The sequence below is a fragment of the Trifolium pratense genome, linkage group LG4 (assembly GCF_020283565.1).
Source record: "Trifolium pratense cultivar HEN17-A07 linkage group LG4, ARS_RC_1.1, whole genome shotgun sequence".
Taxonomy (NCBI): Eukaryota; Viridiplantae; Streptophyta; class Magnoliopsida; order Fabales; family Fabaceae; genus Trifolium; species Trifolium pratense.
In genome coordinates, this window is record NC_060062.1 from 17,246,583 (window position 1) to 17,272,108 (window position 25,526).

General features: G+C 30.8%; 2 protein-coding genes across 2 annotated transcripts; both read left to right on the forward strand.

The window, feature by feature from the left end:
• Positions 1–222: 222 nt before the first annotated feature.
• LOC123919933 (protein CNGC15b-like) lies at positions 223–4,144 on the forward strand. The gene is given in 7 exon segments (XM_045971987.1): positions 223–869; positions 1,394–1,606; positions 2,063–2,355; positions 2,784–2,895; positions 3,138–3,374; positions 3,476–3,928; positions 3,930–4,144. Coding segments are annotated over 7 exon segments (1,962 nt in total). The 5' UTR covers positions 223–359; the 3' UTR covers positions 4,074–4,144.
• A 13,261-nt stretch (positions 4,145–17,405) lies between these two features.
• On the forward strand, positions 17,406–24,477 carry LOC123919934 (cytokinin riboside 5'-monophosphate phosphoribohydrolase LOG1-like). The gene is made up of 7 exons (XM_045971988.1): positions 17,406–17,940; positions 18,632–18,729; positions 18,886–18,916; positions 20,518–20,617; positions 23,202–23,272; positions 23,810–23,953; positions 24,180–24,477. The coding sequence occupies exons 1-7, from the start codon at positions 17,803–17,805 to the stop codon at positions 24,252–24,254; spliced, it is 657 nt and encodes a 218-aa protein (XP_045827944.1). The 5' UTR covers positions 17,406–17,802; the 3' UTR covers positions 24,255–24,477.
• The last annotated feature ends 1,049 nt before the right edge of the window (positions 24,478–25,526 follow it).

Consider the following 25,526-nt stretch of genomic DNA (forward strand, 5'->3'; position numbering starts at 1 on the left):
ATTATATGTGATTATAGTTATCGCAATTATTATTTTTTATTTATAAAAATATTTTAATTTTATATTTTAATCAAACCCGTGCAACGCACGGGTTTATCCCTAGTTTATATAATATAATATACATATTATGTGTGCATACTGCATACCTATTTTGTAATGTATTTATGTTGCTTTCCTTACAGTTGCATAGGCTATTCCGTCTTTCATCATCATCTCTTTAGAATTAACTAACAAGATTCTTTAAACGGTTTTGTTTTTGGTTTTGGTTTTACATGATCGATCATCACCAATTTTTTAGCAGGCAGAGTAACAAGTTTTGTTCAATCCTCATAACTTAAGCATGGTTGAAATGGTTGTTCATGCTAGATAGTAATCCAATCCTCATTAGCACTAAATTTGTTTTATGTGACATGGCTTCAGAAGGTGATCTTGAATTAGCTAAACTCAATGGAAAACAAGTAGCTCCTAGAATATTGTCAAGAGTGTTCTCAGAAGATTACAAGAGAGTGAGAAGAAGAAGAATATTAGATCCTAGGGGACAAATCATTCACCAATGGAATAAGATTTTCTTAGTAGCATGTTTAGTTTCTTTGTTTGTGGATCCTTTATTCTTTTATTTGCCAATAGTTCAAGATGAAGCGTGCATTGACATTGGAATAGAAATTGAAGTTGTTCTCATAGTTATAAGATCAATTTTGGATGCTTTTTACATCATTCACATTTTTATGAGGTTTCATATAGCTTATGTTGCTCCTTCTTCTAGGGTGTTTGGAAGAGGAGAACTTGTTATAGACTCTTCTAAGATAGCTACTAGGTACTTGCATAAGGGTTTTTTCTTGGACTTTATTGCTGCCCTGCCCCTTCCTCAGGTATGTTACTCAATAGCCAGGTTTTCACTTTTTAAGTCGCTGTCTTGTCACAATCTTTGGTATCGTAGTAAAACGCAGCTGATTCTTTATCAATCACAGTTACGTTGCAGTTACAGATACAGCAAAATACTTTATATCTCGCCTGGATCGTAGACATTTTTTTAAAAGGACAAAAACATACCTGCGGTATCATAGGTGTTGGTTTTATCTCAATTATGTGCATACTATGACTCAAGCCATTATAGACCTATGTAGCACTAACACTTCATATTCGAAGGTGTGTTAGGTGTCTGACACGTATGATGTATCCGTGTTTAACACCGACATGACACCAACACATGTGACTATATTCAATTATTTTCCGGTTCTTAAATAATTATCAGTATTTAATGTTAGTATATTAGTGTCGTGTCTGGTATTTGTGTCAAGTTTTTAAGTGTTTGAAGTGTTTTTTTTGTAAAGGCTAATAATGTGTTTGAAGTGTTAACTAGCTAAATATGCTCTTTTTTTGTTGTTTGAAACAGGTGTTAATTTGGATTGTCATACCTAATCTTGGAGGTTCAACCATTGCAAACACAAAAAATGTCCTTAGATTCATCATCATATTCCAATATTTGCCAAGGCTATTTCTCATTTTTCCACTTTCATCACAAATTGTAAAAGCTACAGGTGTTGTGACAGAAACAGCATGGGCAGGAGCTGCTTATAACCTGATGCTTTACATGTTAGCTAGTCATGTAAATATATACATTTCCATTTTCTTCTTTTGATTATTAAGGAAAAAATCTTATGTTAAGTAGAAAGATTTGATGTGTAGATTGTTAAGAATTTTCACATTGGTTGCGAGATGACCTGAATATGTCTTTATAAGTGAGGGCAATCCTCGCCTTACAAGCCGGTTTTGTAGGGTTGAGTTAGGCCCAACTCCCAATTCTAAGATGGTATCAGAGCGTCCTCCACGATCCACTGGACCATCTGCTATCAAGTTTCTGATTGGGTCGTCCACCATTTATATCCGTAATGAAGACGTTAACAGAAAAATATTTATAAAAGGATCCGTAGGCAATTCAGAACTATGTCAGGACTGACTGTTATACAACTCTATCTATATGTTTGCATTCCATTAATACTACAAAGACAGTTAATATATGATACACTGAACTCAAACTTTATTATTATTTTCTTTGTTGAAGGTTTTAGGGGCATGTTGGTATCTTCTATCAATTGAAAGACAAGAAGCATGCTGGAAGAGTGTCTGCAAAATGGAGGAGTCATCTTGTAAATATGATTTTTTTGACTGCAATAGGGTTAAAGATTCCGCGAGGGCGTCCTGGTTTATAGCGAGTAATGTCACAAATTTATGTTCACCAAATGGTCTCTTTTATCAGTTTGGTATATATGGTGATGCAGTGACATCCAAAGTTACAGCCTCTGCATTCTTTAATAAGTACTTCTTTTGTCTTTGGTGGGGCCTAAGGAATTTGAGGTATGTCATATTAGGGTTCTCCTATGTGCTAGTAGTTCTACCATTATTCCTAGGACTATTAAAAGAAAACTGAAAACTAAACAGAACTGTTAAACCAAACTGAAAGACATCGAAAAAAGCTGCGCTGTGACTAACGCTCACGAATTAGACTCAGTTCAATTCGTGATCTATCCATCATAGTTCGGTTCTTTTCAGTGTGGTTCGGACGTTTGCATCATCGCCGTCTTCTTTCTCTCAAAGGCTTTTCTTTGGGACAAACCATTAACAGTTCTGTTTCCTTTCTGTACAGAACCATGAAAACATTACTAATTAGTCCACATTTCCACCTAATTAAGCATTGAAATTATCATCATGCTTTCTTCATATGATTGACTAAAATCTTTTTTATGTTCCTTTAGCACTAATTAGTTTCTGATTTCTTGGTGCAGTTCTTTGGGACAAAGTCTTCTTACTAGTACATTTGTTGGAGAAATAATGTTTGCCATTGTTATTGCAATACTTGGATTGGTTCTTTTTGGATTGCTCATTGGTAATATGCAGGTAAATGCACTTAAATACGACCTCTAGTTAAACTACAGGTTCTTTGAAAATAAGCTGAAAATAACTTGTAGACATATCATAAATTCTTCTAATATTAAATCCATATGTCATAAGTTAAACTCGAATAAGTTCTTTCAAATGCCACTTAGTTTTCCATATTGAATTGTAAAAAATATTTCACCAACTTAAAATGACTTAGCTCAACAGATGTACTAATAACAATAGAATTTAAATTTTGGCAGACATACCTACAATCAACGACTGTCCGGTTAGAAGAGTGGAGGGTCAAAAGAACAGACACGGAACAATGGATGCATCATAGACAGCTACCTCAAGAACTAAAACAATCCGTGCGTAAATATGATCAATATAAATGGCTAGCTACACGAGGAGTAGATGAAGAATCTCTTCTTAAAGGACTTCCATTGGATCTTCGAAGAGACATTAAGCGTCACCTTTGCCTTGAACTAGTTCGAAGAGTAAGTCAATAAATCATCAAACTTTTCTCGTCAAATTACTCCCTGTCTCATATTATGCATGTTTAAGATTATACTAATGAGATATATATATATTCGAACAGGTTCCATTTTTTGACACAATGGATGAGAGGATGCTAGACGCGATATGTGAAAGACTAAAGCCAGCACTATGCACAGAGAACACATATCTAGTTCGCGAAGGCGATCCTGTAAACGAGATGCTATTCATAATAAGGGGGCATCTTGATTCCTACACAACCAATGGAGGGCGCACTGGTTTCTTCAACTCATGTCGAATTGGTCCAGGTGATTTTTGTGGTGAGGAGCTTTTGACATGGGCGTTGGATCCACGACCGAGTATGGTAATTCCTACTTCGACTCGAACGGTTCAAGCCATATCTGAAGTAGAAGGCTTTGCACTTATAGCAGAAGATTTGAAGTTTGTTGCATCTCAGTTTAGAAGATTGCATAGCAAGCAATTGAGGAACAAGTTAAGGTTTCACTCACACCAATGGAGAACATGGGCTGCTTGTTTTATACAAGTTGCATGGAGACGTAAGGTACAAGAAAAGAAAGGTAGTTATTGAGTTGAGGACCAATGTTGAATATGACTCATATTTACTGATAAATGCAACATTTCTTGAGTGTAGTGATTTCAGAAGTAAACTTGTAACAGCCACTCTAATGTCGGAGTGGTAGCACAATTGGCCGAATTCTATGATCAATAATTTTTGTTCTTGTTTGTGTTTATTTATCTGTTTTATTGTAAACCGAGTTTGCTATTCGTACTGCCACGATGGCAAGATTGTCGAGGCTGAGACACCAAGTTATGGATCTGGTTTTCTTGGGTAATAAGGTTGTCAGAATCGGGATTTTGCTTTAAATCCAAAGAGGATAGTAAGATCGAAAAATCGTAAATCGCAATCAAAATCGAAGGATTCTACTCAATTAATTTTATTGAATCGAAAGGGGAAATCAAGATCGCATAATCGAAAATCGCAACCAAAATCGATGGATTCAACTCATAATAGTAAATATATACATATATTATATAAGTGCAAGTACTCAAAGTTTAAAATCATAAAACAAACATAAATCAATCAAGTCTCAAATGTTAAATATAAAAGTACTCAAAGTTTAACATCATAAAACAATAAAACAAAATAAAACAATCAAGTCTCAAAAATCATAAGACAAACATAAATCCATGGATTTTGCTGCGATTTTGCAATTTTGTGCAATTTTACTAGGATTTTGGTTTGGCTTTGGATTTTACTTAGGATCCAGATCCTTGAGGGTGAGCAAAATCGCAAAATCCATGGATTTTACGACTTTGATCCCGATTTTGACAACAATACTGCTGTGAATATGCATTATATTTCTTGGACAAATTCTAGAGTTGCGATGTAGGAAGGTTTCTTTAGTAATTTATTATTTTAGCTAGATTTAGTTTTATTATATTTTAGGTAGATTTCTTATTTTTATATTTCACCTAGATTAGTTATTTTTATATTTTAGGTAGATTTGTTATTTTTATTTAGCTAGGTTTGTTATTTTTATTTTTACAATCTTTAGAAGATTTGTTATTTTTATTTTTCACTACTGTTTAAACTAAACTATTGTAGCCTTGAAAGACAACTTTTTCATTCAATAAAATATAGATAATTTTCTCAAATTTGGTGGATTCCAAATTATTCTTTCCGGTGGTGGACTCCAAAGCTTTTATCTAACAGGATTAGCGCTTGTTATTCCTTCACGCTTCAGTACTGCGTCAAGTTGTCACTAGCTACTTTGAGGAAGCCAGTAGAGCCATGCTTTGTTGTTGATGAGCAATGAACTAACTACTTGTTAGTTGTTAATTACCAATCCGTAAAGTCTGTTTCAACTGACAATGTCGAAATTATTAGCTGGAGTCTATGGTTATCCGGATTTGAATCCGGAATTTCTCTTTGTGTGAGTTTTCAAGGGGTGATTGCCACTCCGACTACATACCAACAACAAAAAAGTCTTTTTTGAAAGATTGTGATGACTTGATAAGAAATTTTTAAACCAATTCATCAAACCCTACACCTTGGAGCAAGTAATTGTTTAAGATTACATACATTTTTTATTTTTTTTTGTTGGATGGATAGAACTTTCTTTTGTTGGATTGATAGAACTTTTGACTTCCTTAGCATTTGCCTCCTTAATCTCACATCATCCACTACAGGTCACATATTTGTTTGGATTGAAATTTATCCTTAGGGTCTGTTTGGTTCAGAGTAAATGGAGGGAAGAGGAGGGGAGGAGAATTTTTTTTTTTTGAAATGGGAAAAGGGGTGGGGTGGATTTTTTTAAAATTAATTGTGTTTGGTTTGATTTTTATGAGGGAAGGAGAAGGAAGAGGAGGGGAGCAAAATCCATTCTAAACTCAATTTCTGCTTCCCCCAAATTGGAGGGATTTGAAAGGGAGGTGAGATGTTTTATTACAATTTTAATTATATTGACATAATTGTTCTCATAATTATTTGGCTTAAATGCAGTTTTGGCCCCCCAAGTTTCACAATTGCTTGATTTTGGTCCCCCACATTTTAATTGCTTGATTTTAACCCCCTAAGTTTTACAATTGCTTGATTTTAGCCCTCCAAGTTTCAATTGCTCGATTTTGGCCCCCTAAGTTTACCCCCTTTTGCATTTGTTAGCCCCCCGTTGAATATTTTAATTAAAAATTGGTTATGTGGCATTTTAAAATTAAATAAGTATTTAAAAATAAATAAATAAATTACAAATTGTTTTTTAAAAACTAAATTATAAAATATTTTTTTTATTATATGTAGTTTGTAAAATAATTTTGTTATATAAAAAAGTAAAAAAAACATTTTATGAATTATTTTTTAAAAACTTTGTAAACTTTTTTTTAAATAAAAAATAATTATTAAACTTTTTATTAAAAATCAATTTTTAATACATTTTTATAAAAGCAAATATTATTATTTTTTAATTAAATCATATTTTTAATTTTTTTAAAATGTCACACAAGCAATTTATAGTAAAAAAAAGTCAACGGGGGGCTAGCAAATGCAAAAGGGGGTAAACTTGGGGGGCCAAAATCGAGCAATTGAAACTTGGAGGGCTAAAATCAAGCAATTGTGAAACTTAGAGGGTTAAAATCAAGCAATTGAAATGTGGGGGGCCAAAATCAAGCAATTGTGAAACTTGAGGGGCCAAAACTGCATTTAAGCCTAATTATTTTAAAATACCAAATCTATCCTTTTTCCGTACCAATTCAATTCTTATTTTGCTAATTTAAAATTCTATTCCAACGTTGCTAACCAGCATTTTTTTCTTCCCCAAACTTCTTTTGGGGCCTCCTGTATTTCTCACACGCACTTTTACTTTCCTATTTTACCATTCTGCTAATTTATTTCGGTACAACCCTAACATGAAACTTGAGAAATTTGAGAAAAAAACACCCCCCTAACGTGAAACTTTCAAGATTTGACACCTTCGCTACTTAAAAATGAGAAATTTGAAAGAAAAAAAACTCTAACATGAAATTTTTTAGATTTTACGCATCCGCTAGAATTTGCTACTTAAGTAGCAGAATGAGTATCTTTGTAATTCTAGGGGGCGCGCAAGAAAACTCATGGGATACTGTTGGATATAAATAAATTTTCACGTAAACAAATACCAAATGTTAGGTATTAGTCAAAACAAGTAGTGTTAGGTATATGGGCCAAGATTCGTGCAATGACCTGCAACTTAAATAGGCTTAATTGGACCACAATATTAGTGGAGATTTATTTTTAAGCCCTAATTCATCTCTTGAAAGATGTTTTCTCTTTAGGACCCTATGGTTCTTTTTTCCCCTCTTGATTTTACTTTTTTGCTCTTCAATAAAAACTTCGGTTTCTACACCCTCTCAAGATTTATCTATCCAAACAGAAGGGAAAAAAATACAATTTTTTCTCACGTTTAGATGAGTAATCTGAAGTTGTTTTTAAGAATCATAAAAAGGGTAAGAAAAAAAAGTCCGCATATAATTACGGATTTGGATCTTCTCCCGTCCATTCTCTCTATAACTACCCATTTTGTTATCATTTTAACCATTCATCTTTGTTTTGTTTTTTTCCTTCAAAATTGTTTCTTTTAATAAAAAGTAAGAGAAATGACTGAATACTTAAGGCACGAGAGAATCAAATTCTTAGCATTCTATCTTTGTTTTGTTAACATAAGTACAAATTATTGAGTGAAGTAAAGGGAATCTCTCTTTCCTTGAGCTTCCATTGAGAAACAATGTCCGGAATCAAAGAGGAATATTTTGGTTGAATTGGACAGATAACATAAAGACAATTGAGCAAAAGGAATTTTAGGACCCAATAAGAAAGTGAGTGGCAAATATCCCCCTAACTTGCGTATTTAACTTTGCTACTCCTACCACATTCATTTCTTTGCTCCAATCTTTATTTTGATGTTGAAACTGAAATAGAAATGAAAGTGACTTCACAAAAAATAAAACAAATGAAAGTGATCAGCTAGTAAAATTACGTGACTGGCATTCCTAGAGTAGAGGACATATATGAGAAGTCAGTGGTTCAAAATTAGGGTCAATTTGGTTAAAAATTAATTTCTATATAAAAACAAAAAAGCTATTTTGATTAGCTATAAAATAAAATAGCTATTTTGATTAATTAGCTTCAAAAGAAAAATGATTTTTAATGTATATGATTTATAGTGTCTACAATTTTTCAACCATATTGATAAAAAGTTGTTTTAACATATATAACTTTTCAACTTGAATGCTGTCAAAAAAAAAAAACTTTTCAACTTGAATATTTTTTATCCGTAATTTATGCTTTTCTTAAAAGTATATAAATAACAAATTATTTCTTAACTTTGAAAGAGATAAAATATACTATTTTTAATACAAAATCACTATTTGTAGTATACTAACAGTAGGGGTGTGCATGGTTTGGAAACCACACCACACCACACCACACCTAATTGATGGTTTTGGTTCTAAACCAAAACCATTTCAATGACAAACCAGTTATTTTTTAAAACTAATTTGGATTTGGTTATTAACCGGATCGAAACCAATTTATAACCGGTTTGTAATAAAATTTAGGTTATTCACATGATCCAATTTTAAATAGGTTTTTTCCTTAAACTAAATTTTTTTATTAGTTGATTAAAAAAAATATTTATTAATTATTTTAAAAACATAATTTTTCATTAATTTTATGATTGAATTGATTTATAATCAACCCACAAAGTTTTTTTTTCTAAACCCAAATTATTTTATACTTAAATTAAAAAATCTGATTTTTAAATACAAAAAAAAAACTAATATTTATTATAGGAAAAAAAATTAAAATACTAAATTTTTGAAAAACTAAAAACATTAAAAACTGATTTTTTTAATTATTTTTAAAAAAACTGATTTTTTTAATTATTTTTAAAATTAAAATAGATACAATTTTGTTTATCTCAAAATACTGATTTTTTTTTAAAAACTAAAAACTGATTTTTTAATTATTTTTAAAATAAAATAATAATAAAATAGCATGGGTGGTTGGTGGTGGCCGGCCGTCGGAGAACCACCACTGGTCGCCGGAGCACCACTGCCGACCGCCGTGAAAGTCGCCGGAGGTCCACCGGAAAACCGCCATCCGCCACCGTGCCGGCCACCGGTGGTCCGGCGTTGACCGGCGTGTTGACCACCGGTCCTCCACCACCTCTTTTAATTAATTATTTTATTATATAATAAATAATTTAAAAAATTAAAGATTGGGCCTAAATTAGCGATTGGGCCTGAATTTTCAAACCAATTCCAAACCAAATTACAAAATGTAGTTATGGTTTATAATTGGTGTTTTTTTATTGGAGTAGTGTGGTTTTTTTTTAAATGGATTTTGCAAACTAAAATTGGATATGGATTGGTTAGTAATTTGGTTAAGGATAACCAAATTTTTTGCACACCCCTAACTAACAGAGCACATTTTTTTTTTGGAACAATCCTTAAGAGCACATATTAGTTTTCCCTTATTTATAATACATGGTTATATATACTCTGGTGAGTTTAGCTCAGTTGATAGGACATTACTTTATATATTTATATGCAAGGGATCCGGGTTCAAACCTCTGTCATCCCACTTATCCATCTAATTAAGAATGAAATTTCTAACCAATAGACAGAAAGAGAGAGAGAGTACGAGAAAGAGAGAAGAGAGAGAGAGAAAGAAACTTCACAAATAAAAAAAATTTGAGAAAAAAAGAAATATATATCTTTCTGGTCCACAATACATGTGTTTCTAGTTTGTCATTTGTCACCTCATCATTGAATAAATGGGAACTTATAGGTGTCAACATGTGATTTGCTAAACATGTAGATGTCAATTAACTATTTGATAGAAAATTAGGGTTACTAAGGAGAAGAGAATTAGGGTTAGCAATTAGGGTTGATCACTTGAAAAAAATAAAAAATAAAATGGTAATACATGGTTGCAAAACTAGTTTAATTAGTTATCAACAACTTATGTACCATTCCTTAATGATTGTATTTCTCTTTTGAGCCATAAATATGAGAGGTTAAGGCACGGACACACAATGTGTAGCATCGTTAAACTGCTACATTTCACAAATCAACATAAGTTTTTGTTTAAACTTCTCACTCACGTATGTTTTCTAAGAAATTTTCCACATAGGGTGATCGGGAGGAACGGTGGCTTAGGGTACTAGATTTTTAGGAGCATCAAATCATTTTTAAGGACGTTGTATTGAATGCTAATGTGAGATGTTCCTAATATTTTACCTTTTTTTTTATTTTTACAATTATCTATATTTACTGCTTTGAACGGGCAAAATGAGATTGCTCCAATAGCGAGGTTATATGGCTGAATGTGGTGGCTATGAGCTTCAGACACAGAGGGGAAATGTATTTGCAAAAATGTTAGCACTCCAATGCTCAAGTCAGTATTTAAATCAGAAAAATAATAAGGAAATTGGGTGAATATTGCCTACCTTGTGTTTGAGATATGTGTGTATTTATAGGTCAGACCTTGCATGAGTATGCATAGAAAGTGACAATTTCACTACGTTGGTGGAGCTAAGAATAATACTGTTTTAGTACTATGTTGGATTTCTATTGTCTGAAGCCATGTGCTCCTTAGGACGTGCGTGTCCTTGTCTTGTGGGGTTATCCAATGCTTGGTAACATATATTGCAGCTTTACGTCTCATTGTTCTATTTGGACTCGGGTGTATTGTGTTTTAGTCTAGTCCGAAACATTTATAATTATATGACTAGAGTTTGGGTTTCAGACGTGTGGAAATGCGGATAGGTTCTCAAATAGTTATTCATATGTTGCTGTTAGAAGGAAGAATGTGTCATTTGGGGGTGGAGCTTACATTAAAAGAATTTGTGCAATTGGATTGAAAGATTTAGATTCAACATACCTATCTTGAAGCAAATAGATGTGTGAAATATGAGGTGTTCATTAAGTTACTCTTTAATTTATTATGAGTTTTGTCCAACTAAATTGAGGTTCATGTGCAGTAGTTATGCAATTGTTCTCTCCTTCACTCTCCTCTCCTTCACTCTCCTCTCCATCTCTCTCCATCCTCTCTATCTCTCGCTTAATCTCACTCTCTCTCATTATTATTTTAAAATTTTTTATTGAAGAGAGAGATTGAAATTAAGAGAGAGATAAAGAGGATTAAGAGAGATGGAGAGGTGAGTGAAGGAGAGGATCCATTCACATTGTTCTCTTTTAAGGCTTAGACCCTCACTTCAATAAAAAAAATTATCCAGCAAATAGTCTTAATCACTATTGTTAAAGTATGGATTTTTTAAATGATAATTTCCAGGCATGTCTAAAATATTGTTTAAAAGTTTCTCAACAAAAAATGGTCTCATCTTTTATATTATAAGCTTGTATACACAAGCAAACTCTAAACCCTAATTTGTTTCCCTGTTTTCCCTCCATTTTATCTTGCAATTTTTATTAAAAAATAATACAATTTTGTCTTAACTAGGATTCGAACCCGCAACCCTTTAGTGCAAGACAATATTTCCAACCACTATGGCAAGTATACCAATTGTGATTAAAATTATGTGCAATAATTGATAAGCACCATCAATTTTAAAAGTATATCATATCAAAATTATTGTTGACTATATTATTTCATCACGAAATATTTTTATGTCTTTCCTGATCAATGATTTTTTTTTCTACCGGATCATAAATTTAGAGAATAATTATCATGTGAGATTTGGAAAGTTATTATCACGTGTAATTTGAAAAGTTATTATCAAACTCAATTCTGCTAAATCAATTTTTTTTGCAATACAACCAAACACAACCATAGTCATGTCACTAATCACATACATTATTTTGATTTTAACATTGCAGATTTAATATTAACCGATGATCAATAGATACAATATGCACTAGAAGACCAATTGTGATTTAAATTATGTCCACAAGAGTTAAGCTCCATCAACTTTCATAGGAAAGATTTCATACGACAATTAAGCACCATCAATTTTCATTGCACAATTTAAACAATTAAAAACCGATAATCTCTTATATTATAAGCTTGCTAACATAAGCTAACCCTAAACCAAATTTTTTCCCCTCTCATTTTCTCTTTCTTTTTATTGCAGTTTTATATTAAAAAAATACAGATTTGTCATCGAACATGAATCTCTTACTTACAATAAAACCTTTCAACCGCTAAAACATGCGCTTCAATTATGAAAGAATTTAGGAATCCTAATATGTTAACATTGTTTTCAATAAATTTGAACGGCAGAATTAATCATAATTTTTATTTATTTATGGATGTCTACTTAAGTTTATGTTCTTGATTATGTCTTTAATTTTTTTTAACCTTTAATTATCATCAATTTTTTAACCTTTAGTTATCAACAATTTTTTTTTAATAAGTAAACAAAACGATGGGGTTCCAAAATTATTTAAAAAATATATAAAATATAAAATAAGCACATAAATAAATATAGAATAATTAGTACGTCCATGAAATTCCCTATACTACTCTTATTGAAAATGCTCTTAGAACTTTTGTATTTTATTTTTTATTGTTACATATTACACCTAATTAGACCCATGCACCGCATGGGTCAAAGTTCTAGTGGGGAGGAATGAGTAAACTGCCAAATACCTTCTTGAAATTTCAAAATTTATCAAATATCCCATGAAATTTGGAAATAGGCAAATATTCCTATGAAATTATAAAACGTCAATCAAATTACCCACTTGTGTGGACTCTGATTGATAGTGTCAGGGGACAATTTGATTGACTTTTTATAATTTCAGGGGGTATTTGGCTATTTCAAAATTTCAGGGGGGGTATTTGACGAATTTTAAAATTTCAATGGGGTATTTAACAGTTTACTCGGGGAAAAACCTAGTAATTATATGTTCTGATTTTGGTTTTTTTTTTTTAGGCATTTAAAATAACCATATTTAATTCATCATATGTGAAAAAATTATAAAGTTGTGGCCGAATTTTTTATAATGTAAATTACATATATTAGTCTAATATACTATATATTAGTCTAATTAAATATTCAATCAAAGATTTGAGCATCATTGTTGTAGATTGGGAGATATGGATATACCAGTCACTTTAATTTTATTATATTATTTGTAGTATGCATTTTCTCATTGATGTATTTTATCAATTTGAATGGATGAATGAAAAAAAAAATATTTGTAGGATAATTTTGTGAGAAAAATGAATATCCTCCGACAGTATAAAATAATTTTACATTGTAAACCTATGATAACCTTGTATTTTGTCGGGTCATACCAACTTCACCTGACTTTATCAATATTAACCTAAGTTGATTTTAGTCCCCGTAAGTTGGCGTATTTTTGCTTTTAGTCCTTGTATCTTTTTTTTGATCAATTCATCCATGTAAGTTGACGAGTTTTTGCTTTTGGTCCCTAAAGCTAAAATCCGTAGGAAAATCTGCAGGAAAAAATGCATATTTTAAATCCGCAAGAAAATTCAAAGAAAAATTCGCAGGTTTTCCTGGGGATTTTCCTACGGATTTTAGCTTTAGGGACTAAAACCAAAAGATTTTAACATACAATGATGAATTGCTAAAAATAAAATACATGGACTAAAATAAAAAACACACCAACTTACAGGACCAAAAAAACCATTTAAGCCTATTATTTTTATTGAACATGAAAAATTAATTTACACGATTTTTTATGTATAAGACTAAGTATAATACCCTATAAAGGTATGATTTTTTATTATAGACAAACAAAATTTAAAAATATATTTAATCCTCAATTGAATTAATGTTTGCAAATTTTTGTGAAGTCAATAGGCCAATGGAGATGGTCCTATATCCAATAGGACTACGTGACCACTGCCCATAATTTTCTCCACCAAGAATGGCTGGGAGGGCATAGCACATGCTTGGTCCTATCAACAGTCTCTTAATAGAGCAAACCAAAGTTGATGTCAGTGAAGTACGTAGTAGTATATGTTCTCTATTCAATTCAATCTCTCAAATTATTAATACCTATTATTGCACGGAAAAATTAATTGGGAAAATTTTCTTTTTCTATTTTTTCTTCTTCCCATGTAACCAAATAAAAATTTCCAAAACTTAAACCATCCAAACATGAAATCTTGATATTTTGATTAAGGAGTGAATTATTTGATTTTATTAATTTATTTTTGAATAATATTTGAATTTGTTTTATAATGTAGATATTTGCATAAATATTTTTCCGTACAGTTTGTAAAATTGTAGTGTTGTAACTGGTCTATGATGAGTAGAGCTATCAAATGGTTTGGCCCGATCCAGCCCAATCCAATGGGCTAGACTATATATATGGGCCAGTCTGGCCCGGCCCAATTATTTTTGGACTACATATTCAAGAGCCAGACCCGGCCCATTTCATTTTATTTTTTTTCCGTGTATTCAATATTTTTATTTTCATTGATGTATTAGTTATCATAATTATCAATTTTATTGAGATATAATTGTATGCATGTGTAAATAATTTTTACATCATCCCTAAATATAAATTAAACTCTAGTTTGATTCCTAAAAAAAATTAAATAAAATTAATAAATCATAAATTTACTTTTTTTTTTAAAAGTTTTAGGTAAATATAACCTATTTTATTAAGCTTCCACAATTAATTGATATTATTTTTACAAAAATGCCATTTTTTTTTATAATGGGCCAGCCGGAAGCTCGATGGGCTAGCTTGGCCCAGCCCATTTTTCACATGGGCTTGGGCCAAAAAAGCTCAATTGCATTTGGTCTATGTTATTTGAAGCCCGATCCGCCCAAACTCGTGGGCTCATTAGCCCGGCCTAGTTTTAACCGCTATAATGATGAGTAAAAAGAAAAAGCGTTGTGGTCTATAATATGAAGATCGAGATGATCTTTTCCAAATGTGTCATATTTTGATGCCAGTTCAATACGAGTTAATTATTTGTGTTGATCATTCTACATGTTGAGCTTAAAATGACCTCTTTTGAGTTAATTATTCAATACGAGTAATAAATATATTGTGACTTAATAAATCCTATCATATGAACTTATTTTTGTTGTTTAACTCGTATTGAATAAATCAAGTGGGGAGGTCAATTTGGGGTCTCCCTCCTCGAGGGTGGCTTAAGTGTAATGTAGATGCAAGTTTTCATCAACAATATAGACTCACTAGTGGTGGTCGTGTGTTAAGGGATAATCATGGTGACTTTGTGATGGGGTTTACAATGTGGACCAAACCCATGATGCATGTTCACGGAAGGAGAAGCTGTAGTTTTGTTGGAAGCTATGCATTGGGTCCAAAGTTTGGGTGTTCATCATGTTATATTTGAGAGTGACTCAAAAACTCTTGTTGATGCTATCCTTGCAAATAAGGGAGCTGCAGGTGAATTTGGTTCTATTGTTTCTAATATTAGAAGCATGATTGTTAATAATTCCAACTTTGTGGTTAAGTTTGTCCAGCATCAAGGAAATATGGTTCCTCATATCCTTTATAGGACGGTCATTTCTTATGCTAGTCACCATACTTTTGATTCTCTACCATCTTGTATTGAGCATCTTTTAATTAATGAAATGAATTGAGTTTTCCTTTGTCAAAAAAAAAAACTCGTATTGAATAATTCACTCATATTGAATGACCTCTTTTGAGAAATTAAACATGTAAAACGTGAATAACTTTTAACATGATCTCTTTTTTTTGGGGGGGAATACAACATGATCTCTTTTGTTTAATAAATCTTTTAAGTTTTTTTTTTGTCTAGTAACCTAATGACATAGAGAAGTGGAGAATTTGAAATCCAAACTCCTACCAAATTAATAATGTCTCTCATAATTATCAACTGAACTTTACAGTCGTAAAACAAATGTACTCTCAAAAGTTTACTTGTATATTATATATATTAACATTTACTCCCTCCTGACACAAATATAAGGAAAAAAAACACTTCAAATTTTGGACACAAATATAAGCAAAAGTCAACTACTTTTAAACTAATTAATACTATTATTCCTAATACACCCTTTTTTAATCACTTTTACACGTATTTCATTTTTCAAAAGTTTACGTGATTTTCAAGGCATAAATACAAAGTATTCCTTGTTTCAATGAAATTGTTTTTTTTAATATAAAATTTAAAAGGGTAATATAGTAAACTTAACCCATGTTTTGCATTAAATCAAGAAAATTAACTACAATTAACTACTAAATTTCTTAAACACCGTGTAAATAATTATTTTTTCTTATATTTATGTCCAGAGGAAGTAACAATTATTAGCAGCAATCATTAATTAAAAAGGCAACAAAACAAGAAGACAGCAAGGTTTTGTCAGTGCATAATAGAAATGGGTCTATAACCTATTTTATGTCCAAATTAAACCTTAGTGATAACAAAGAATAAATGTTTCCTAGGCATACATCAAATTTGTCTAGTTGGGGAGGTGGTTGGGGATACATAATACATGATACATCACAAAGGGGATGATGGCTTCCATGTGACTATAGAGAGAGAGCATACATTATCAAATGATTTACTCATGTATATGTCCATTATTGTGTCTTAGAGTTGAATGTCAATATGTCATATCTTCGGGGATTTTATTTTAGAGAGAAAATGCATGTTGTTATCAAAATGAGTGTATAATGTCATAAAATAGAAGTTTAAAAGTCACTTTTTTTTAAAACAAGTCAGCCTTGTATTTTTACCAAGAAAAGAAGAAAAAAAAAAGTCAACCTTGTTTTTTTTAAAAGTCGATCGAGATGAAGATACTTAACTTTTTTGGTATATATAATCACAAAATTTTAGTTGTTCGGTTAATTTTTGGATTTTGCAAATGAGATTTACAAAATCAAGTTAAAATATAAATTATTCTATCAAGATCTGAAAATATGTAACAATGTGGTTAATTTTTCACTTTAAATTCATCCCTGATCTATATATTGTGCGATGTAAAAATACCACATGTTTAGTGCAAAAGCTTTCACGAGCCCATTAGAAATAGTATATACACTGTTTAAATAACCCTGACAAAAAATTTTGTAGACTTTTTCAATTCACTGTGGTCAACTCACTCTACTTACATTCATGTATTTTGCATCCTAATTTTATAAACTTATAATTTAATATGACGCTCTAACTTTCATAATAGCATGTTTGGTCCCATTACTTTAACGTCTTTTGCAAAATGTTATTCCTATCGATTTTGATCAAATCAACGCACAAGTGGCAAGCAACTCACATGTCACATCATCATGTCTTGATATGCAGACATTGTCTCACATGTCACGTTAGCATATATGGCAAAACATGCTGATATGGTATGTGAGTCGCCGACCATTGTACATTAATTATACATGACATACAACTTTAATTTTTAAATTGTGTTAGAGTCTAATGCATCTTATGTGCCTTATATATTTTCTAGTAGAGATTAGTCGCCGTTAAATAGTGTACCGATATGATGGTAAACCAAATCATTTAAAAAGAAAGTAATATAAAAAGTCATAAAACACAAACATGAACATTCAACAAGAAAGTAAGTACTACAAACCCTTTAAAACTGTATTATAGAACATCATTCATGATCACCTTCTATATAAGATTCCTATTCCAAACCTCAAATTGGTGAGACCATACCACACAATCATCTTTACATAGGACCACGGTTTTCTTTTCTTACATGTTACTATTATTATTTTTTTTCTTTCTTATCTTTTCTGGTACAACTAGGGGACCATATAGTTAACAAAAAAACAAACACACACGTCTATGTAATGTTATGTGTATGAATTTTCCCTCATGTACTAATGATGTAATAATGCTTCTACATTAGAATGCTATATATGCTGCCTTTAAATATATAGATTGTGAAAGCTTTGGAAAACAGAACAAAAGCAGAGAGAATGGTAGAGTGTGAGGGAAGAAAAGAGATGGAGGAGGTGAAAGAATCAAGATTTAAGAGGATTTGTGTTTTTTGTGGTAGTAGTCCTGGTAACAAGAGTAGCTATAGAGATGCTGCTATTGAGCTTGGAAATGAGTTGGTAATCTCTCTCTCTCTCTCCCTCTCTCTCTCTCTCATACACACAAATATGCTTCTCATACTTCTGAATTGTGGTTGCGATTGCGCTGCAAACCTTGACATTGTAAACAAATATGGCTTATATGACCAAAATGGTGCATATAATTCTATTATTGAGATTAATATTATATTTATATTGCGACCATAATTGAAGTTGAAAACTATAATTTAGAACTATGGACACTCAAATCTCCTTGAAAATTTAAGTTTTCATGTCTATTTAGGTGTTTTTGTTTCTCTTGTTTTATATAGTTTTTTAATCCTTTTTTTCATAATTGTTTTGGTTTAATTCAACCTTTGTTTGGTAATGAGTTTCTTCACATTTAAACTAATTAATCTCATAAAAAAAAATGGGAAACAAATTTTCAACTTAGCACTTTTTGTGGTGGGGTTCTTCTCTTTCTTATTTCTTTAATAAAATTTATGAGCTTATTGAAAAGAATAATAATCTGAACACTGTTTAAATTGTAACCTTTTATACCTAGAACTAGAATATGCTTTTTTCATGAACATTTTGAATATGCTTTATATATAAACTATATCTTAGAGTTTCACATAGATAAAGTTTATGGTAAATAAAAGAGTTTTGGAGGTTACTAATGTAATATAATCAAACCTATTTTCTTTTTTGTACTCTTTGATATCATAAAAAGGTTTCAAGAAATATTGATTTGGTTTATGGAGGAGGCAGCATTGGTTTGATGGGGTTAGTTTCTCAAGCTGTTTACGATGGAGGTCGTCATGTGATCGGGTGAGCAATAATCATATTTTTAAATATGAATTTAAAAAGTAAATTTTCTCTTATATTATTATGTGAAAAGTAGTTTGACGTGAAAAGTAATTTGACGGTATTTTGTTGAATGTGTTGCTAATTTTCTTACTATTTGTTGTTATTGTATTGTTGCAGGGTTATTCCAAAGACACTGATGCCAAGAGAGGTAATATTTGAAAGTAAATAGTATTTTGGTAGTTAAATATGTGATGCCGTGTGAGAATAATCTTTGGATATACTATTAAAAGAGATTAAAAAGGAAAAGAAAAGAAAAAGTATGCATTGAAAAAATTAAAATTAAAATTTTTAAGATATTAAATTCATAAGTTTCAAGATAATATTACTATTTTTAGTTATCTTAACTAGTGTCCTCGTGTCTGAGGGCACTAGTTAGCGTTTTCCATGTTAAAATTGCAAATATATAATTGAGTAGATGTATTATTTAGACACATTAATTACAAAACTAAACTTACTTAAAAGTTACTTCCATGACTACCAATCGTTAGTTGGTTTAGTGGTGATTGACGCTGAATTTGGTAGGAAGAACCAAGGTTCGATCCCCTGCAACCGCGATCGGGAAGGAGCTAAAACCACTTGATGACAGAATTAACCCTCAAACCATTAATCTGGCGGTGAATATTTTTTTTATACTTCCATGACTAAAATGATTTTTTATAGTGTAATCTTAAGATTCTTTGATTTGGAGGAATTTCATTAATCATCATGCCAAATAAAAAGAAAATGACCAAACAACTTCCCATAGAGACAGGATCAAAATTATCAACATACCTTTCCCTTTCTACCACAATATGTTCATTTTGATTTTCTTTATGTTTCATCTTGATCTTGATTAATTTCCACCTTACTTTTGTTATCCTATGGAGGAATTTTCAACTTTTTTTTGTGTGACTCATGTAGGTTACAAGTGGGACTAACATGTATTGTTGTGCTAGCTTTTTTAATTTTGATATTTTGATGTCACATTTTGACTCTCTAACAAACTTACCTATCATTACACCTGGCAACCTAGGGTCATTTCCTTCTGAATATTTTTGTCCCTCATTATCCAAGTTTTATCTATCCTTCTTTAGATTCTTTTTTATGTTGCTTGATTCCCATTTTCTTATCATTAAGGAGATTTTTAATTTTTTTTTAATTTGCATGAACTTCAATTACAAAAACTACTGTCACTGCAATCGGTAAATATTGATCGTTAGATGAAGATCAGACAATTTATGTTTTGAATTTTAAAAATCTTATATTTACAATAACACTTAAAAACATATATATAACCATATGATTTTCAACATATAACCGAAATGACAAATGCATTAAAAATCGACAGCACGCAATTCATTTCAATTTTTTTTATTTCTTTTTATGTGGTACAAATAGTTTATGATTTAAATCGGATCGGTTCAATCAGATGAATCTAGAACTAGACACTTTTTTTCTTTCTTTTTAAAAACATATCTATTTAGTCATTTAATTCATTCGTCATTTAATCGATTGAACCATGAATCGGAGGTCTGACCAGTTGAATATCATGTTCAATTTTTAAAACGTGGATTGATACTTTTTGTTGATATTTTTCTCCTTTGAAAAAAATGCCAAGTTATACGATTTCTACTTGAGCCCACTTCTGAAGCACTTTTATCATTACTATTCTTGTTGCATGCATTAATGTTGAAAGAAAGAATCATTTGAGTTGCAAAAAGGTGTTTGTAATTTGTGGGTATTCATTTGGGTGAGAGTGAGTTTTTGCAGATAACTGGAGAGACAGTAGGAGAAGTGAAGGCAGTAGCCGACATGCATCAAAGAAAAGCTGAGATGGCTAAGCATTCTGATGCTTTTATTGCCTTACCCGGTTCGTTCCATTCCATTCCATTAATATTCTTTCTTTCTTTTAATAGTAGTATGTTAAAAACAGATCAATTATTAAATCAATTGATATTATTATTAATTAATATTTTAATAAATAATTTTGTATCATAAAACGTAAAATTTAGTAATTTTTACTAAAATATTTTTATGGACTTTAAAAAGGTCTCATCACAAAATTCAGAGAAAAGTTCTCATCATCGTCAAAAAAAAAATTATAACAATATTTCACATTAATTATAAACATTAATTACAAACATAAAATTTTCACATTAATTTTGTGATGAGACCTTACCAAATAATAAATTGAAACTTTTAAAAGTTTCAATTTTTTTATATCAAATTGAAACTTTTAATTACAAACAAAATTTCACATTAATTATAACAATATTTTTATATAAAATTCACTTACCAAATAACAACGCAAAATTGGTTAAAAAAAAAAACAAAAATAACAACGCAAAATAATAAGAAGAAAAACAAAATATACAAATAAAACAAAATACACAAAAAAGAAAAACAAAACTCGAATAATGTATAAAGAGTAACACTTTCAATGATATGTAAAAAAAATAGGGTGGAGGTGGGTAGTGGTCCGTAGACCACCCCTGGCTCCGCTACTGGCAGGGACGGATTCAAAGGGGGGCAGGCAGTGGCCAAGGCCTCCCCTCCCCCTAATATATGTATATAATAATATATATTATCAAGTCTCAACTCAACTATCTATTTACAACACTTTAATTTAGTATTATACATACATAAAATAATATTATAATATGATAAAAATACACGCATAAAAAAAATAATATATATATATATATATATATATATATATATGGGGAGAGCAAACAATGATTTTTTCTTTAAATATATGAGATGTTGTCAATACAGTGTATTGAAATAATAATAAAAATTCAAATATGTCTATTATTAGTAATGTTTTGGACAAATTGACTAATACAAAGCATATTTGAGGATCAAACTAACAAATAAAAGATAAATTTGAGGGTTTGAGAATCAAAATAACTAAAAAAAAAAAATGTTTAAGAGTCAAAATCATTGTTCTTATTTTCGACCCCCGTATGGTAAGTTTCTGGATCTGTCCTGGCTACTGGTAACAATTATTATAAGAAGAAACTAAATGGATACATGAAGTGGGAGAGAGATATGGAAAATATAAATTAAAATGAGAGATATGATGGAAAAGAAAAAATGTCAATTAAGATACCGATGTCGTGAGTTGGATCTTTGAGAAGTAGAAGTTTGTTTTGCATTTTTTTATAAAAAATATCTTTGAAATAAACGGTTGAGCTTGCTTCCTTAGTAATTTTATATGTCAATGATATATATATAGTGCGATTCATTTATGTGTTTGAATGTTTAAACATTAAAATTCGCATGTAGCTAACAAATCATAATTCAACTAATAAATGTCAATATTATTTGACAAAACATCTTTATTCTAGTTTAAATTTGAAACGTCAATCGATTTACCGCTAGGTCTAAAAGGAAATTGGTCTATTGGTTGAATATATGTCAAAACAACTTGTGTGTTTCAACTTACTTGGCATTATGGTTAAGTATTTAGTAGATTGTCTTCGTAAACTTAGCTTAGTTGGTAGGAACATTGTATTGTATTATATATGCAGGAGTCGGGATCCGAACTCTGAACACTCAACTTATTCACCTATAAGGTAAAATTTCTATCCATCAGACTACTGGAAAGAAAAAAAAAACAGTAGACCTAAAAAATTTATTTTCATTTGAAAGTTAATTTCCAGAAGACTTTTGCGATTCAGAAATATAAACATACAAATAGATAGGTTTAAGAAAATAAATTCCAAAAGACCTTTGCTATTCAGAAATACTCCCTCCGTCCCAAAATATAAGCAAAAAGTGGTCAACCAAAATGAATGTATTTGGACTAAATTTTTAACCAAATACATTCACTTTAGTTGACCACTTTTTGCTTATATTTTGGGATGGAGTAGTATAAACTTTCAGATGATATCCCTTTTTTCTATGATGAAGTGGAAGATTAACCGTGGGCTAAAAAAATGCAATGCAAGGCCCCATAAACGGTCCAAAATTGAAGTGGGCCAGAAAAGAAACTAAAAAGGGCCCATTTAAACAATCATATGTTTTTTTTCTTCCATTTTTCAACAACAAAAAAAATCATATCATTTGTGTCTTACAATTAAAAAATAATAATAATAACAATTACCAACGAGTTAGTTCCAGCGGAAGAGGTGATACTCTCTTATGTTGAGAACCAAAATCTCATCTGAAAGAAATATTCATATTTAATATCTGACATACTGTATATACATATGCATTAAATAAAATTACAGAGTATATAAAAAATCTGAAAAAGAAATTGAAGTTTGAATTTCTTCAAGAGTACATATATCTTTCTTTTTTTTTTTTTTTGATAAGCAGTACATATATCTTATGATTTTGCGTGCTTTAAACAAACATATATTCTAAAGCTGTAAGGATGTAGCAATTTGAGAAACAACCTTTAATTAACTACTGATATGCTGCATGAATATGTCCATATATGTGTGAAGGTGGCTATGGGACACTTGAGGAGCTTCTTGAGGTCATTACTTGGGCTCAACTTGGCATCCATGATAAACCAGTAAGTTCCCTCCCTCTCAAGCTTTCCATATATTTAATAATTACTAACTCTATGCTAAATTATACACTCCCTTTTAAAATAAATTTGTCACTAAGAAAAAAGAGTTTTCTACATTTATTGAATTAAGCATGTATCTGGACCAAATAAAGTTCAAATACATATTTTATTCAACAAACATAGTTTTTCTTCTTTCAAATATAAGCTTTATTCATACACAATATGGGAAGTGAATTCCGAGGTTACAACACCTCATTGTAATGAATTTCGGCCATCTGATTTCAGATTTGTAGCTGAGATTATTTTGCATAATATTAAAAAGTTGTGTTTAAATAAAATATGGATTGTTCGATCATAAATCAAGGGTTGAGATTAATTAATGCTGACAATTGCGTGATTTATATACTGTAGTGAATCAAGATCCCACAATATGTACCACATTATACTACAATATATATGTTTATAATAAAAAGTGATTGAGGCAGTCAAAAAATGTTCACTCTTCTCTTTTTATTGATTAAGTTTTTGTTATTGGAAAAGGTGGGGTTATTGAATGTAGATGGCTTCTACAATTCTTTGTTATCTTTCATTGACAAAGCTGTGGAGGAAGGTTTCATTAGCCCTAAAGCTCGTCATATAATTGTATCTGCCCCATCAACAAAAGAACTTTTCAAAAAGATGGAGGTAATAATAATTCACATATTTTCTTTCTCATAAAGCTTGTCATAACCTGTATGATTTTTCCCCTCGAAAATCATGTTTTACTCTTTAAGTCTATGTATGTTTGATACTACAGTAGATTTGTCGGAACACGGTGTTTTGACAAATCCACCGTGGTACTAAACATGAACTAAATATTTTTCAATAATTTGTTTCAACTAATTAAGGAGAGCTTATTTAATTGTTATAGGAATATTCCCCACAACACGAAAGAGTTGCATCTAAGCTAAGTTGGGAAATTGCATCTCAAGTTGTGACATTGTGACATCTCAAGTTGGGGTTAGATGGTAATTATGAAAAGTGTGTAGTAGAAACAATTGTTAGTTTATTGGTTTAAGAAAGTACTATTATATTATTGGTAGAATTTCCTCAAGTTAGAATTCTTTTATATATAGTCTTGCATTTATTTTTTGTTATTATAAACTACCAAACTAATTGTAATCTATATGTTCAGTGGTGTATGATAATTATGGTTTTTCAAGACTGAATTTGTTTGCCAAAATCAAAGAAATCAGGGCCGGCCCAACACTATACGAGGCCTAAAGCAAATTTCAAATTGAGGCCTTTTATATATTAATAAAAAAATATTATTATAATATTTATTTAAATTTTATTTTTCGAGCTTTTTGAGATGCAAAATCATTTATTAAACTATTATAATCAATTTGAGTTAACATTTCTTTTTCAATGGATAATAACGCCAATCCATTTAATCTTTGTTGAGACATTGTTGATCTTAGATAAGATTTTATTAATTTTAATTTTGAAAAACTTCTTTCTGCTGAAGCAACAGTTACAGGAATCGTTAACATTATTCTATAAGCGACAAATGCATTTTGAAAGGAGTTCAGTCTTATTATATAGTTAAAGCAAATAACTTGTTTACCTACAACTACAATAGACTAAACAAATATATTAAAGAAAATAAAAGAGATTAAAAGAAAGAAGGAACCTGTTTGTAGAAATTTTTGTTGCCGACAGAATCACAGAAAACACAGAAACAACAATAAATTTGCAGAAATTGAAGAAGTGCAGAACCAGAATTGCAGAATTGAAGCCTTGAAGTATCACACCAGAACTAGAATTGCAGAATTGAAGCCTTGAAGTATCACAACAGAATTAGAATTGCAGAATTGAAGTATCACAACAGAACTAGAATTGCAGAATTGCAGAAATTGAAAAGCCTTTAAGAACTGAGTTCGTATAAATTTGCAGAATTGTTGGAAGAGAGTTGAAGAACCTTGGTGAAAGTTGGAAGACATCTCCTTCTTTTAAAGTGAAAGTTTGATGGAAAAATTAAATGATATGAGATTTTTTTGGAGAAATTGATGCAATAGAGACGTTAGTGAGTAATTGTGGAAGAAGAAGAGTTTCTAGAGCCAAGAAAAGCGGCCAAAATTTGAAACGATGGAAGTCACGCGTGCGTTAGGTTTCTCTCCTTCCTTTTCACACGCGTGCAACTTATTACTCCTATTTTGGAGGCTTTTTTTTTTTTTTGAGGCCTTGTTAAAATAAAAAATATATATGGGGCCTAAAG